A 14,035-nucleotide genomic window follows, 5' to 3' on the forward strand; every position below is an offset into this window, starting at 1 on the left:
GGTCACGTTTGTTAATGTTCCAAAACCTTCCCAAAGAAAGTCAGCACCTGTCAACAGATTAAAGCATCACACTTACATCCAATCAGAACAGCTGTTGCCATGGTTGCCACAGTATTTGGTGCATCATTCAGGTTCAGAACATTTCCAGACATCTGGTTGAGGTTGTCTACTGCATATTTAAACATGAAGGGAACGACTATATTCATGGCCTAAAAAGCACAAAACATAGCAATTATGCAAGATGTACTAAAATGTTTATTTATAAAGTATAAATATTTCCCCTGAATTAGCTGCAATTATGGTATTTTGCTATTAACTACTTAGAAGGATGGCTCTACAGATTTCAGGGGTATGGGCACTGCAATAAGAGGTCTGCAACCCCAATGCAGAAAAGCTACCTTCCCACTGGCTTGTTATAAAAATCAGTTTTCATCTCAACTAAACAGTTCATTGAGAATGTGCTTCAGTTCATTTGGGGGGCTCATTAAAGTGATGGCAAGACTGGGAAACACAAAGCAGAAAGACTCAGCATATATTTATAGGGCCATTAAGCTATGAAGAGTTATCAGAGGCAGTTCAGAGCATTTCAGCTGGAAATATTTATAGAGTACGATGCAATTGCCCATCTTGACAGGATAACATTGGGCAGGCTGGACAGAAATCCAAGCACTTCTGTCCCCAACCTCAGCAGTACATAAATGAGATTCATTCAAGAAAATTGCACAAGGAGGATCTAGATGCTTTCATTATAGAATATGTGCCTAAAGTTGAGTTATCTGAGCAGTTTTATCTGCAAAGCTGTCACAGTGCGCATAGTCCAGCACACGGAACACCTTAGTGCATTATTGTGTAATGTCATAATGTGATGAGCAATGTCTTATTTCTGCTGCAGTTAAAGGTACAAGCTGACAAATGCTTGCAGCTTATTAAAAACATCACTCATGATGGCTCTTTCCAAATTTGAATCAAGCAATTTGTTGGTTCCATCATGCAAAGGAATAAAAATTACTATGCCTCTCTACCTAACTCGCACCCAAATTCTTGCTTGCAGTTGCAGGAACACGGCTGCATCTGACTGAATTTCGACTATGGCTGGCACTATTTCTTGATACAGATAGGTAGCTGTGTTGGTCTGCCATAGTCAAAATAAAAAAAATCCTTCCTGTAGCACCTTAAAGACCAACTAAGTTAGTTCTTGGTATAAGCTTTCGTGTGCATGCACACTTCTTCAGATACCTGAAGAAGTTATCTGAAGAAGTGTGCATGCACACGAAAGCTTATACCAAGAACTAACTTAGTTGGTCTTTAAGGTGCTACAGGAAGGAATTTTTTTATTTTGACTATTTCTTGAACTATTAATACTATGAACTGCAAAAGTCAACTACTACAAGGCTAGAAAATGGTCTTCCTTAAGATCACAGTTGCTCTTCTATTATATTATGACGCGTATTCCTCAGTCATTATATTGTGCACAAGGATACACCACTTGCTTGAATGATTTGTGTGGGTTTATCAATACCAACAGTTTATAAACTGTTTTTTTACCAATGACTTATTTTGCTCAATACCAAATCCTATATTCCAGGTTGGTTTGCTTTCAACGAACAGCAAAAGAGGAATACAAGATGGACTGCCGGAAGAATGGCATTGCAAAGTTCTGGAGCCATAATTGAAAAGGGTCTAAACATAGTAAATATTAATCTAACGTCAGAAAATAACGGAACATGGAGCATAGCTTCCTTAGTAGATCTCACTGCTTCTAAGGACAGAGTTATTGTCCTCTTCTCTCTCTACTCCTCCTCACCCCTGAAAACTGCATCCCATCTGCTTCACTGCTTTGCAACAATTTGGCATGAATCAGGTGTCCCACACCACTGCTGCCTGAAATCTAGCTCTGCCTTTAGGCACTAACCTAAATCAGAATTATGCAAACCCCTGAAGAATTCACAGACTTGAGATTCCATGACTGCAAATCACAGTCAATAGGGAACAAACAAAACTGGTTGTTATGGCTGGAAAATAATTTCACAGATACAAAGCTCCAAAGAATTGAGGGTGTGTTAAATAGATTTTAAATCTTTAAGGAAAGACACTGCTCTGGAATGTTAATTTCAAAATATGCCCTTCAGATAAACAAAAACACAAATTGACCAACTCCCTTTGGTGTTACTTGCCTAGAAACTCAATTTTCATCCATCCTTTTAGTTTTAATAACCACAATGCTGCTCCATCTGTGTTACATTGTGATGACCATCATTTAGAGGACATAACACAGCTTTTCCTAGGGGAGCCTATTCAGTAGAAATGAAATTTATTCTAATGCAGATTGCCTTGATTTGCTGCAGATTCCCCTGAAGTCCCTCTGCAGCCATTCTACTTTTCAAAAGCAGGCTACATGGTATTATTTGAGCTACACTTGGAATAGCTGAAGTTCTATTTCTAAAGCTAAGAGGCTGTAGCCTCCTTCAAACCTCTATCTCAACCTGCAATTAAATTAATTGGCACCACTCTACGGCTTTGCAAGAGAATTTCTCCACCCTCCAATATAGCCCTAAGTATTTAAGTGAAGTTTAAAAATGGTCTCTCTCAATCCCAGAGGGTAAAAACATGAATCAGAAGAAGGCAGCATGTTATTAAATCTCATTCACAACCAGTTTTGTGTTCTCATCATCTTCTCCCCACCAGTCCTGTTCAAAACAAAATTGCTAGTTCCACCATCTCTTACCCTCAGAGTGAAAGATTAGATCAGACTTCCACAACCTGGTGCCCTCCAGATGTTTTGGAATACAACTCCCCAGCCAGCATAGAGAGAGCATCAGGTTAGGGAAGGCTGAATTAGATACTAAAATAAGTCATGGCTAGAATTCTGAGCCATGCTTTGCCAAAAAGTCCTTGAATGTACCCAGTGAGATTTTTTAAAAATGCTATTTCTTCTTCAAACAGCAATTCTTGACTGCTGCCCAGACCATAATAGAAATTGCTTTTGAAACACCCCTGCGTTTCCAAAGCAGTTTGGGAGAAAACATGTTCTTATTCAAGAAATAAAAGATTAAGGCCTCCTCAAGCAAGCAAAAGCAATGATGTTCTTTGGACATCAGCTGATGCTTATATATGGAGACTATCAAGTTTTCTAGAATGAATCCTAATGCTCCTATACTGGACCCTAAACAGGTACAGAATGCTGTAAAGTTTTTAGTGCAGATCTTAGAGATAAAGAAACAAATTATGACATAAATTATACATCTAGATAAATAACTGATGAAAAATGAACCTAAACTCTATCCCTCTGAGGTACTTCAGTGCTTTCATTTTTGGACCACATGAATAAAAATGCAAAATGGCTCACATTCTTCTCATTGCTTACTTGTGGGTGAGCAGTTGCATGGTAATGGCTGTTACATTATTAAAATGTCAAATACTGTTTCTTAGGTACTGCTCTGAAGTGAGTACACACATGCAGGTGAAGTATGGAGTCTTTCTGACACTTGTGATATCTTAAGAGCTATGATGCGTTATAAAGGTGTCCAGCAGAAGCCTCCATCAGCATATAGCTCTCCTGCAGAAAGTTGTACTTGAGCAACAATTTACATATGACTCTTGAGTCCCATCCTCAATCATTGTTTGCTATGGGGTACAGGAGAAGTAGGGAGTCCTTTGTATAAGCACCTAGATTGTTAGGTGAAAATAAATCACTTGAGTAACAATTTGCATATAACGCTTGATTTTTAGGTATTTCCTGTTCATTCCAGCACAATAGATGCACCCACATTTGTTTTATCCAACATGGCCTCTCTTTCATTTTGGTCTTCACTTAAAACACGTTGGTATCAATTCAATAAATACCTATCATGTATGGAGACCCAAGGTTTTTAAACCCATTTTTCCAGCAGAATGTTTAAACCTCAAGGAAAGTTTAACATTTGGTTTGCTAGTATGTATGATGCAGGGGAAGAAGCAGATGGAGCAAACAAATTTTGCAAGTCTAGCTGCATACAAGCATTGGTACATTTGTCTGGGACCTGATGCACTGACACTATAAAGCAAACCTGGCCTGTCTTACTGGTACAGTGAAGGTGTAATGTTCCCAACCCTTAATGGATTAGGCTGCAGGACTGCCAGCTCCCTCTATTCTATACATATGGATCCCATTGTCCATGATCAAGGCAAAGGCAAACAGGGACTTGCTGTTAACTAGGGCTAGAAGTATAAGGACATCACAAGGCTTGGTGTAGGGAGAAGAGAAAGAAGAGGCTGGAATACATGAACCCAGAGGACTACTTCTGTACCAGCTGTGGCAACATAAGAGACTACTCTGAGCTCCTTGAAGGATGGGGCAGGTTGAAAGTGTAAAAACTGTACAAATGCAAGTACAGTGGTACCTCGAGTTACAAACGCCTCAGGTTACAAACACTTCAGGTTACAAACTCTGCTAACCTGGAAGAGTTACCTCGAGTTGAGAACTTTGCCCCAGGATGAGAACAGAAAACATGTGCCGGAGGTGCAGCAGCAGCAAGAGGCCCCATTAGCAACAGCACGCCTCTAGTTAAGAACAGTTTCAGGTTAAGAATGGACCTCCAGAACGAATTAAGTTTATAACTAGAGGTACCGCTTTACCAGGAGTAGGGCATGTCTAGGAGTTGCAGTACAAATTGCTGTTAGATCACTACTACTAAAGACAGCTAGATGGGTGGGAAGTAGGAGATAAGCAGAGTTTTTTTTCCTTATTGGAATCTAGTCCTAATAGAGTGTGGGGAGGTGGTGGTGGGGAGAAGCTAGTAGACCCAAAGGGTTCATATGGCTGATACCACATTGGCATATCCCTTGTTGCTTATACAAGTAAGAGGTACTCACAAAGCAGGCAGATCATCCATGTTAAGTTCCCATGGCTTTACACATGCATGCTTTGCACAGCCAGTTCCCCTTTCAAATGTACAATATTAACAGTCAGCAGCAACATAGATACTGTGAAAGATATGCCTGATTCATAAGTAATGGATGTTCAGCCCAAGAGTAAAAGGGCAAAAGTGACTGCAAATGTGACAGGAGGTGACAGCAGCTCATCAAACCCACAAATTTAATCCAGCTGCTATGGATACATACAGCTTGATCCACAACTCAGTTAAAATGAAGGGCTTACGCCAATTTAGACTACCAGTGTCATCTCTGCTTAATTCCACGTGCTGCAGTCTTAACTATACTGTGAATTAGGCTGTCACTATAAGAATAAGAATAAAGTTGCACCAGGCAAAAAAGAAAAGAAACCCTCTTGCACCTAGCAAGCTGGAGCATCAGGGCCATATGTCCTGGCTTGTCCACTGATCTGCTGCAGGTCAATGACTCACAGAAGATGGCTATCATTGACCATGAGTTGAAAACGCTAAACACTGACATTGCTGTTCCATAGAAGACCAGAGTTAGTTTGAATGGCAGCCTCTGAGAGAAGAACTACACCATTTCTGGTGAGGGCATCCAAAAGAATCACATATTAATGGTGTAGGCTTTGCAGTAAGGAACTCCCTTCTGTCTGTGATAGAACCACCGATGGAGGGCTCAGAATGCTTGCTTTCCCTCCACCTCTCAACTACCTCTGGTTCGCTAACATCTAGAGCATCTATGTTCCAACTATGTGCTCTGACATACAAACCACGGACCAGTTCTATGAGAAACTAGACAGGATGTCAGGAGATAGCCTAGAGACAGAGAGTTGGGTAGAGTATCCATTGCAGTGATCAGAGGAGGAATGACCACTGAGGGGCACAGACAGAAGAAATGCCATGGTGCATCTGCATCAGCACAATTAGACGCCTTCATCTGCCCCAGCTGCAACAAAACATGCCTCTCCTGTATCAATCTCTACAGCCTTCTAACAGCTTGACTTTACCCCCAAAGGTACACTCCTCTGTCTGCTGAGACAGGCAGATGCCAACAACTAAGGATACATAGACATTGATCCATAGCTCAGCTAAAATGAAGGGCTTAAACCAATTTAGACTACCAGTGTCATCTCTGCTTTCCAAGTGTTACCTATACTGTGAATTGGGCTGTCACTATTGTCAGGAATCAGAATAGAATTTTGGGGACATGACAGTTTATAGATAAATGTCTAAAATTGTACCTCTTAGGGACTTCCCGACAACCACAACACATCCATTTTTATATATGGCAAATGTCATGGTAGAACTGTGGAAATATCATTACCGAACACCCACACAAAGCGTACACCACCTGCCCATCCCTTTCCCCCTGCCATTATATCCATGGCTGTTGCTACTCCAATGAAGTTTTTATTCCTTGTTCAAAAGCACTGTATACTGGTATTTAAGCACATAGTAATATTTTAATTAAAAAGGCTTAGTGGATAGTCCCTAAATCCTTATCCTGATGAAATAGATCCCCACATCCTCCTAGCCCTAAGGAAAAGCAGCCCATTCCAATCCTAGCAGCAGACACTCTGATGAAGGGGATTTCTTTTTCAAGATGGAAGTTCTGCACACCGGCACTGGAGCACATGGTGATATTTAATTTTTTTAAAAAATGAAGAATAAACTGATATGTCCCCCCCCAATCCCATTTTAGAGAAGCCTCTTTACTACAGAAGTGATAAGGGCCCTCTCCAAGAAGTCCGGGGTGGGTGTGTACAATTGGGTAGGTTAAAAAAAAGGGGGGGTCTGATTATACAAACTTGCCAACCCTTAAAAAATGTTTTAAATCAGCATGTTCTAAGGAACAGGTCAGCTGGGGGGAAAGAAACAAGAATACAGCAATGTGGAAGGAACATTGCTTGAATTCTCAGAAGCAGCTGTTCTATACAATATTAACCATACATCAATCTGCAACAAGATCCAATTTAATTCTGAATTTGTTTGTTGAATTTTCCAGGACCAAGCTGGATGGTGTGTCTGAATAATATGAGTATTTATATTATTCTCGCAAGGCATTTGGTATTACAGCAATCAATCCCTGTTCAGCCATGAAACCCACTGGGTGACCTTGGGCCAGTCCCAGTCTCTCAGCCCTAACCTACCTCATAGGGTTCTTGTGAGGATACAAGGGGGAGGAAGAGAACTATGTACGCCACCTTGAGCTCCTTGGAGAAATAAATGCAATAATTGAAACATTTCTTGAACGCCAATAAGCACTATAAAGTAGAATGAACACACTTTGCAAAAGGTTTACAGTCTACGTAAGAGGCAAAAGGATAGTGGGAAAGAGTGGGAAGATGGTGTGAAGGAATTATTATTTGGCACTTTTGGAATATGGTCCCCCACAAGGATCCCATCTTGTCACCTGTGCCATTTAATATTTTCATGAAACCACTGAGAGAGTCCAGAGTTTGCTCTGGATGCTTATGTCAGGTCTAGACAGTTGTGCCAGTTACACTTGTTCCTAGAAAGACCATGATGAAACATGCCTTAGTTCAATCTTCACTGGATTATTGCTTTTCCTGTCAGTTTCTAAATACAATTCAAAAGTGATGACTATTACTTTTAAAGCCCTAAACAACGAAGACCTAGAAATACCTAATGGACTATCTCCTACAAATGTTTTTATTGCTGTAACTGTTATAACCCATGCTGGGAACTTTGGCTGAAGGGCAGATGTAATAGTAATAGTACTAGTAGTAATAGTAATAATAAATCTGCCTGTTCATTATGAGTTACTAAAGAGGCTCTTCTGAATGGCCTGTTGGAAGGTGGTAGGAACAGGAGTGAGAGCCCTTCTTTGTGACCATTCCTGTGCTATGGACCTCCCTACCTAGAAAGGCTCACCTTGGCTCCTCTCCAATGGTTTTCTGCTGCCTTTCAAAAACTTTCCTTTTTCAGTGGGTTTGGCTCTGTAGAAGTCATTTTGTTGAACCACCAGTTTTTTATTTTATTTTATTGCTGTACCATATTAGCTTACCATATTCTTTTGTTGAGATGTTACTTATTTTGTTGTGAGCTGCCTTGAGAAGATTTGTGCAAATGGAAAGGCAAAACTATCAAGCTTTTAAATAAAAATAATATTTTTTAAAATGTTACTGGGCTAGAAGGGGCCCTTTTTGCATGAGCCAAAGTGCTCTTTGAATCTTAGCCAAAATATCTGAAGAGGAGCCACACAAAACTAGCCTTGAAGGCAGGCAGCTATCATGCTAAACATACTGAGAACAAAAATGCTGCCTGCTCCACTCCTGTTCAGCTAAAATAAAATTGAAACAAGTGTGTCTTACAAGTGCTCTCTTTTAATCATCTCTGTGTCTCCTCCTTGCAGCCTCCTCCCTTCTTTCCTAGCAAAGCAAACCTGCTGAATGTAGATAAGAGGGTACTTGATTCAACCTGGTTTAGACTGAAGGTTATTTTTCACTAACATAGGCTTTCCTCCCTGTGACAGGGAATTTAACACAACTGCAAATCCATTTCTGCATCTTGAATCAAAGCTGCCCCATGTACAATCTTGAGCCACTGGATTTGAATGCAAAGTTGTAACTGGTGGGCTCATAAGTAGTCCCTTAGGCAAAAAAATATGAATATGAAGAGGGGGAGAAAATGCCTGCTCTTAATTCTTGCAGGACAGCCACTGAATACAATGTATCTACATTGTTCTGGCATATTTTATTTATTTCTATATTTCCACTTGCAAAGGGGTTATGGTAGAGTGAACCGACATTTATCCTATGGAACATTACAATAAGATTTACTAAATACCACCAAGATTAATATGCAATCCTGAAATCTAGCTTCAATGTCAGTTAGTGATAGCCTTTGTGAAGGAAAGCTCTACAGCAAAAGATGGTCTTCAAAAGATGTCAAAAATGCCAACAAAAAGATCTATCTGAAGACTGCTTTCACTTGGAAAACACAGATGATACCAACATATCAATTGATTTGTTCAGAGTACACCAATATGCAGAGAAGTTACATATTCACTGTGCCACCATAAACTCATGCAAATGGGGGATTGTAATTGCCCAGGGAAGCGATGACTTTCAGTTCCAGGTGAACAGCTTACCATAAAGAAGCAGTCCCTACATGTCCATCCAGTTAAATAACTCCAAAAAGGCCACAGAATTACACACATCCTTACACCAGGTGCTACCCCTGCCTTGATCAACAATGGTCCCAGTTGAGGGCAACCGTGGTTTGGTAAACTGCAGCGAAGGCAGGCAAAGTTTGTGCACCAGAATGCAGAAGCAGGAGGGATGGAACATCCAGTCTTGCTTTACAATGGTAAGGCATCTGTAAGTGTAACATGAGCTCAAGCCTTCAACATCTTCATCAGAAGTATTTAGCCCATTAATGGAAAAGTACTGCAGGCACTAAAGGCCTGTCACAAAGACTGTGATGAAATGTCAGAAAATGCTACCTTTTTAGGATGCAGAGGCCGAGACATTTAAGAGTTCTTTAAAAGCGTTTTTAAAATTGCTCACAAAATCCAAATGAACTTATTTAAGCCAGTCTTTCTTTCTTTCCCAATTTCTGCACTTATTGTAAAGGCTTTGCACCCTGTTTCAAACTGATGAAAAAGCTCTTACCTTTGCACCTGCTAAAAATCCTAGTGATATGGCAACTCTGGCACGTAGGTCAGGCCTATCTTTGGGCCACACGTAGGAAAGCATTGCTTTGATTATTTTTCCACCTTGTAATTCTTTCATCTAAAGAGAGAAAACATTATGTTGCAGAAGACAAATCAAATGATGGTTGCAAAATCTCAACCCAGAGATATACTTCCCTTCTTCAAATGGATATTCAGAATAGCCGGGAATTCTTTCAAGGGGTATACAGGAATGTCACACTTAAGACCAAGAAAATTGTTCTAGATGGCTTAATAGTGTGCAAAATGTCACCACTCCTTTTTAGCAGAATGGCTCTGAAGTTGGGTAATCATGCATTATGAGGCTGTTTAACAGCCAACTGAAGCGCTATAGTATAGCTTCTGTGTTATTCCATATTTTAAAGCTCAAACCAATCAATCACAGCTCATTTCTTATTTTATGAGCCTTTCTAAAGCCAGGTAAATTTGAAAGATAGCCAAGATTTTTTTATGTTCAAGTATAAAAGCCAAAAACAACTTTCTATTTGTATTCCCAAGCTAATGCTATACGTCATAAAATTGTGCATCATTTCAAACCCTTGCTATATATATTCCTTTACCATAAAATCATAATCCTACAGCAACAATGAGAAGTAGGGATCTGTACAGATGTAACACTAGCTGCCCAGTCACCAGGCTTTAGTGATCAGGCTGCAGGATCATATGCTACTCCCTCATATTGCACATAAAGTAGGGGGCATTCAAAAACTAACTTTTAGAATCTAGGATTAATCCTGGGTTCTGAAAGCTAGTATTTAAATGCTCCAGGTTTGTATAAACAAAAAATTATTATTTAGACATTAAAATCAAGGATCAGAAACAATTTGGGAGATGAGGATCAGGCATCAGTGGTGTAGCTAGCCGCTTGGGTGCTGGGTGCAGCGCACACATCCTGCAGCCGGGGGCAGAGCGAGCTGCGTGGAACCTCTCCGTTGTCTCCCCCCTCAGCCGTAGGGTGGCTGAGGGAGAGGCGGGGGGCAGACACAAGTCCTAGGCTGCTGTTCGAGGCAGCGGGAGCCTGCAGGCACCCAAGCCACCACATCACTCCCAAGAGAGAAGCGTGGCTCGGGCACACTGCAGGCCCCACGGTAAATGCCACCCCCCGCGGTGTGGCGGCCAGTGCCAGCCACATTTCGTTACGTTTCTTGACAGAACTAAAAAGTTTCATGAGCCCATTTTTTTTAAAAAAAAAAGTCATATTTTTTGTCACCCCCCTCAGTAACGATACCTGGGGTGGCCTGCACTCACCGCATCCTCCTTCCTCCGCCACTGTCAGGCATGTAACCTAATCCTGATCTCTTAATCAGTGTTACTGGCCAGCTAGCATTACAGAATCATAGAATTGTAGTTAGAATGGTCTTCAAGGGACATGTAGTCCAACCATCTGCACTGCAAATGTCCCAGCTAAATAATCCCTGACAGAATACAGCTGGACTGGTCCAAAGACAGCAATTAAAAGCCAGACTATCCAGATGAACCTCTGGGCAGGTTATGTCTGTACTACTACCAAATCATAGCTAGAAACCACAATCAGATTTCCAAACTGAACCTTGGATTTACTATGGTTGTGCAGAGGCAACTCTCACCAAAGCAAAAAGAGATGGAGAACACCTGGGTGAGAATTCAGGCAGAAGAGAAGCACACAAGCCTATGGAGGGCTCCCCAGTGGGCGACGTTATACCTACATCAAGCCAGTGATGGGTTGATAATAGCTAGCAAAAACATCTGATCAGCCATGCCCCACTTGCATTATTCTCTCTTCATTTCAGTAAAAAATTAGGGCAATGTTGGATGTTGCACTTGTGCTTCTTTTGTGTGCTATCTGCTTTTTTGGTTGAACTGGATATCACATGGTTTCAAAGTGGAGTGCTTAGGAATATGTGATTTTTGAGTGTGTAAATGTTATTTGTATGTATTCTGTCAGTGATTTCTTTCTTCAATATCAAGGGGGGAATCTTACTTTTGATATAATATTGCCAAGTTGCATTCAAGACTGTGACATTATTAAAGTAAATGAATAAAATGCATATATAGAAGCAAAAAAGAATTCAGATTCCTTTTCTGTTGCTGTTTTCTCCCATAACCCACCCTGTCCCCACCAAGTGTTAAGATACACTTAAAATTGTTGACAATCTAAAGTATTTGAGAGCAGAACCCGTTATAAGTACCTTTCACACATCCTTCAGAGGGTACATATTCTCTGTTGACAACTTATAAGCCTCAAGTTGGTAAAAAATAATTTTCTGCTTATCCCTCACTCTAAAGAGAAGAGCAATAGCATACACAGAAATCCTTCCCTTTTAGGTAGACACAACGTCACATTTTAAAGCAGGGAGAAGAGATGTTTGAACACCATTAATGGTTTGGAAGGAAATGGAAACGTCCAGTTAATACGACAGCTACTTGTTCAAATTAGATATTGCTACTGGCTCATCACAGAGGAATGCTGTTTGAAAGAACCAGGAGGAAACAACAGTGACAAACCCAAGGAATTGAACCTGACTGGTTACAAAGCAACAGAAAACACAGAAAGCAGTTGCAAAGCAGCAAGTGGATTGCCATGAACTATTAAAAAGGGCAAAGGGAAGATCAAGGAAAAGGTGCAAAAAAATTATTTACAGCAAAGGTCCAGATTAACTAATCAGAATACAGAAGCAGAAATAAATTAAATACAAGTGTAAAAACGGTTAAAAGATACATGAATCTGTTACAAGTGGCTTCCACACAAAACAACCTTTTAACCAGAGTTATGCTTTATTTCATGCATTCTTGTGTCCAAATTGTGGCTTCACATCATGGTTTGTTGCCAGGTAACAAACTATTGTTAGGCTGCTGGGCTAAGTTTGGATGTTCAAGCAAATCACACTATAGCTAAAGAAACCATAGCTTAACATTACATAAGGATCAGATCAGTTAGCTGCCTGGAAGGTATACTGTCTAGCAGAAATAAATATTACAAATAAAAAAAAAAAACCCCATGTTCCTGAGGACCAGGAGTGCTCTGATATAGCTGAGGATGCAAGGAAATTGGAAGAGGCATCACTCTCTCTATTTCTCACTTTCTCATGAGGAATGTTGATGTTTACATAGTCAAAATGGCATGACCCACCCAGCAGAGGGTGGAACCGTCACATTTTTGGGAAAGGGTCTGAAGCACCTCATCATAGAATTATGGAACTGTAGATTTGGAAGGGACCACAAGGGTCATCTAGTCCAACCCCCTGCAATGCAGGAATCTTTTGCCCAATGTGGGCCTCAAACCCACAACCCTGAGATTAAAAGTTTCATGCTCTACTGACTAAGCTTAAAATTATTTAAGGTAAGAGTGGTTTAGCAAATAAACTTGATGGAACATTTTGAGAAACTGCTAGAAGTTTTCTGTTCTCCAACAAAAGTTAAAAGGTGTGCTATACTGTGGAGTTATACAGAAACAAATGGGCTGAGCAATATTTACCCCTTCCTTTGGATCTGAATGGAGTCCTCCACCTGCATGTCCATGCCAGCATGTTCTTTTATCAGTCTGAGACCATCCTTGAAGATTCTGTGTGAGGAAGAATACACTGAACAATGACTTCAACCATTTTTTAAAAAATCATGATGAAACAGATTGCAGACTAACTGTTCAATGAGTTCAACTAGTAACTTAAGTTGAGCTTTATTTAGCTTCTATTGCATCAAAGAGGCTTGGCTGGTGAAGCACATGACAACCCAGGAGAACAGGGTATTAGAACTACCCTAGACATATTTGCTTATAGCTGCTTTATACATTAAGTATTACCCTTGTAGAAAACATTTCCATTTTGCAGCAAGCATGAAACCTGTTTGCAGATTGGGGTGGGGGCCACAATTCTTTCTAGGCAAATTTCCGGGGCCATACACCAGTGACAGGAGGAGCCAGAGGAAAAGTGAGCAGAGAAACAAATCTAAATTTCTCCTTTGTACAGTAGCCTAGTTTCTTCACACACATGACCTATCTACCCTCCATCAAGACAAGCAACAAGCATTATCAAATACAAGGGCGTTATCAAAGTTCAAGGACACATTGCAGTCATGCCCCCACCCCCAAAAAATCAAGAAGGGAATATGAACCATAGTTGGTGCAGTGTGTGTGTGTGTGTGTGTGGGTGGGTGGCTAAGGAGGGAGGTGGCCTGGAGAGTGTGCCAAGGATCAAACAGAAAGGGATGGAGGGCTGTATTTTGCCCCCCTGGGCCTGAGATTTCCCACCATTGTAGTACATCAACACATAAAGCAATTACTCGCATGTATTTTATTTGAACACCCATGAGGTGTTTAACCTCAAGGCTGCTTACAAATGTTTCAGATCTTAAGTAGTATAATTAGAAACAAAGTAAAGGAATAGTAATAATCCAAACAGCACCTAAAATATAAATATAATAAAACCCTATGAAATAATACAGGAATTATTCTGAGCACCATCAGCATTCTTCAGAGAACCAAGTATCC

The 14,035-nt window shown here is 40.5% G+C and overlaps 1 protein-coding gene across 1 annotated transcript in view; it reads right to left on the reverse strand.

The window, feature by feature from the left end:
• The window catches only part of ABCB7 (ATP binding cassette subfamily B member 7), a 53,018-nt gene that overhangs the window by 19,992 nt on the left and 18,991 nt on the right, over nucleotides 1-14,035 (reverse strand). Inside the window, exons 3-5 of the mRNA XM_082208251.1 lie at nucleotides 13,025-13,111; nucleotides 9,512-9,631; nucleotides 77-209 (exon numbers count right to left, since the gene is read on the reverse strand). Of these exons, the coding sequence (XP_082064377.1) occupies nucleotides 77-209; nucleotides 9,512-9,631; nucleotides 13,025-13,111 (340 nt within the window). The remainder of the gene's footprint in view (nucleotides 1-76; nucleotides 210-9,511; nucleotides 9,632-13,024; nucleotides 13,112-14,035) is intronic.

This window comes from Podarcis vaucheri (assembly GCF_965113315.1).
Source record: "Podarcis vaucheri genome assembly, chromosome: Z".
NCBI classification, from domain to species: domain Eukaryota; kingdom Metazoa; phylum Chordata; class Lepidosauria; order Squamata; family Lacertidae; genus Podarcis; species Podarcis vaucheri.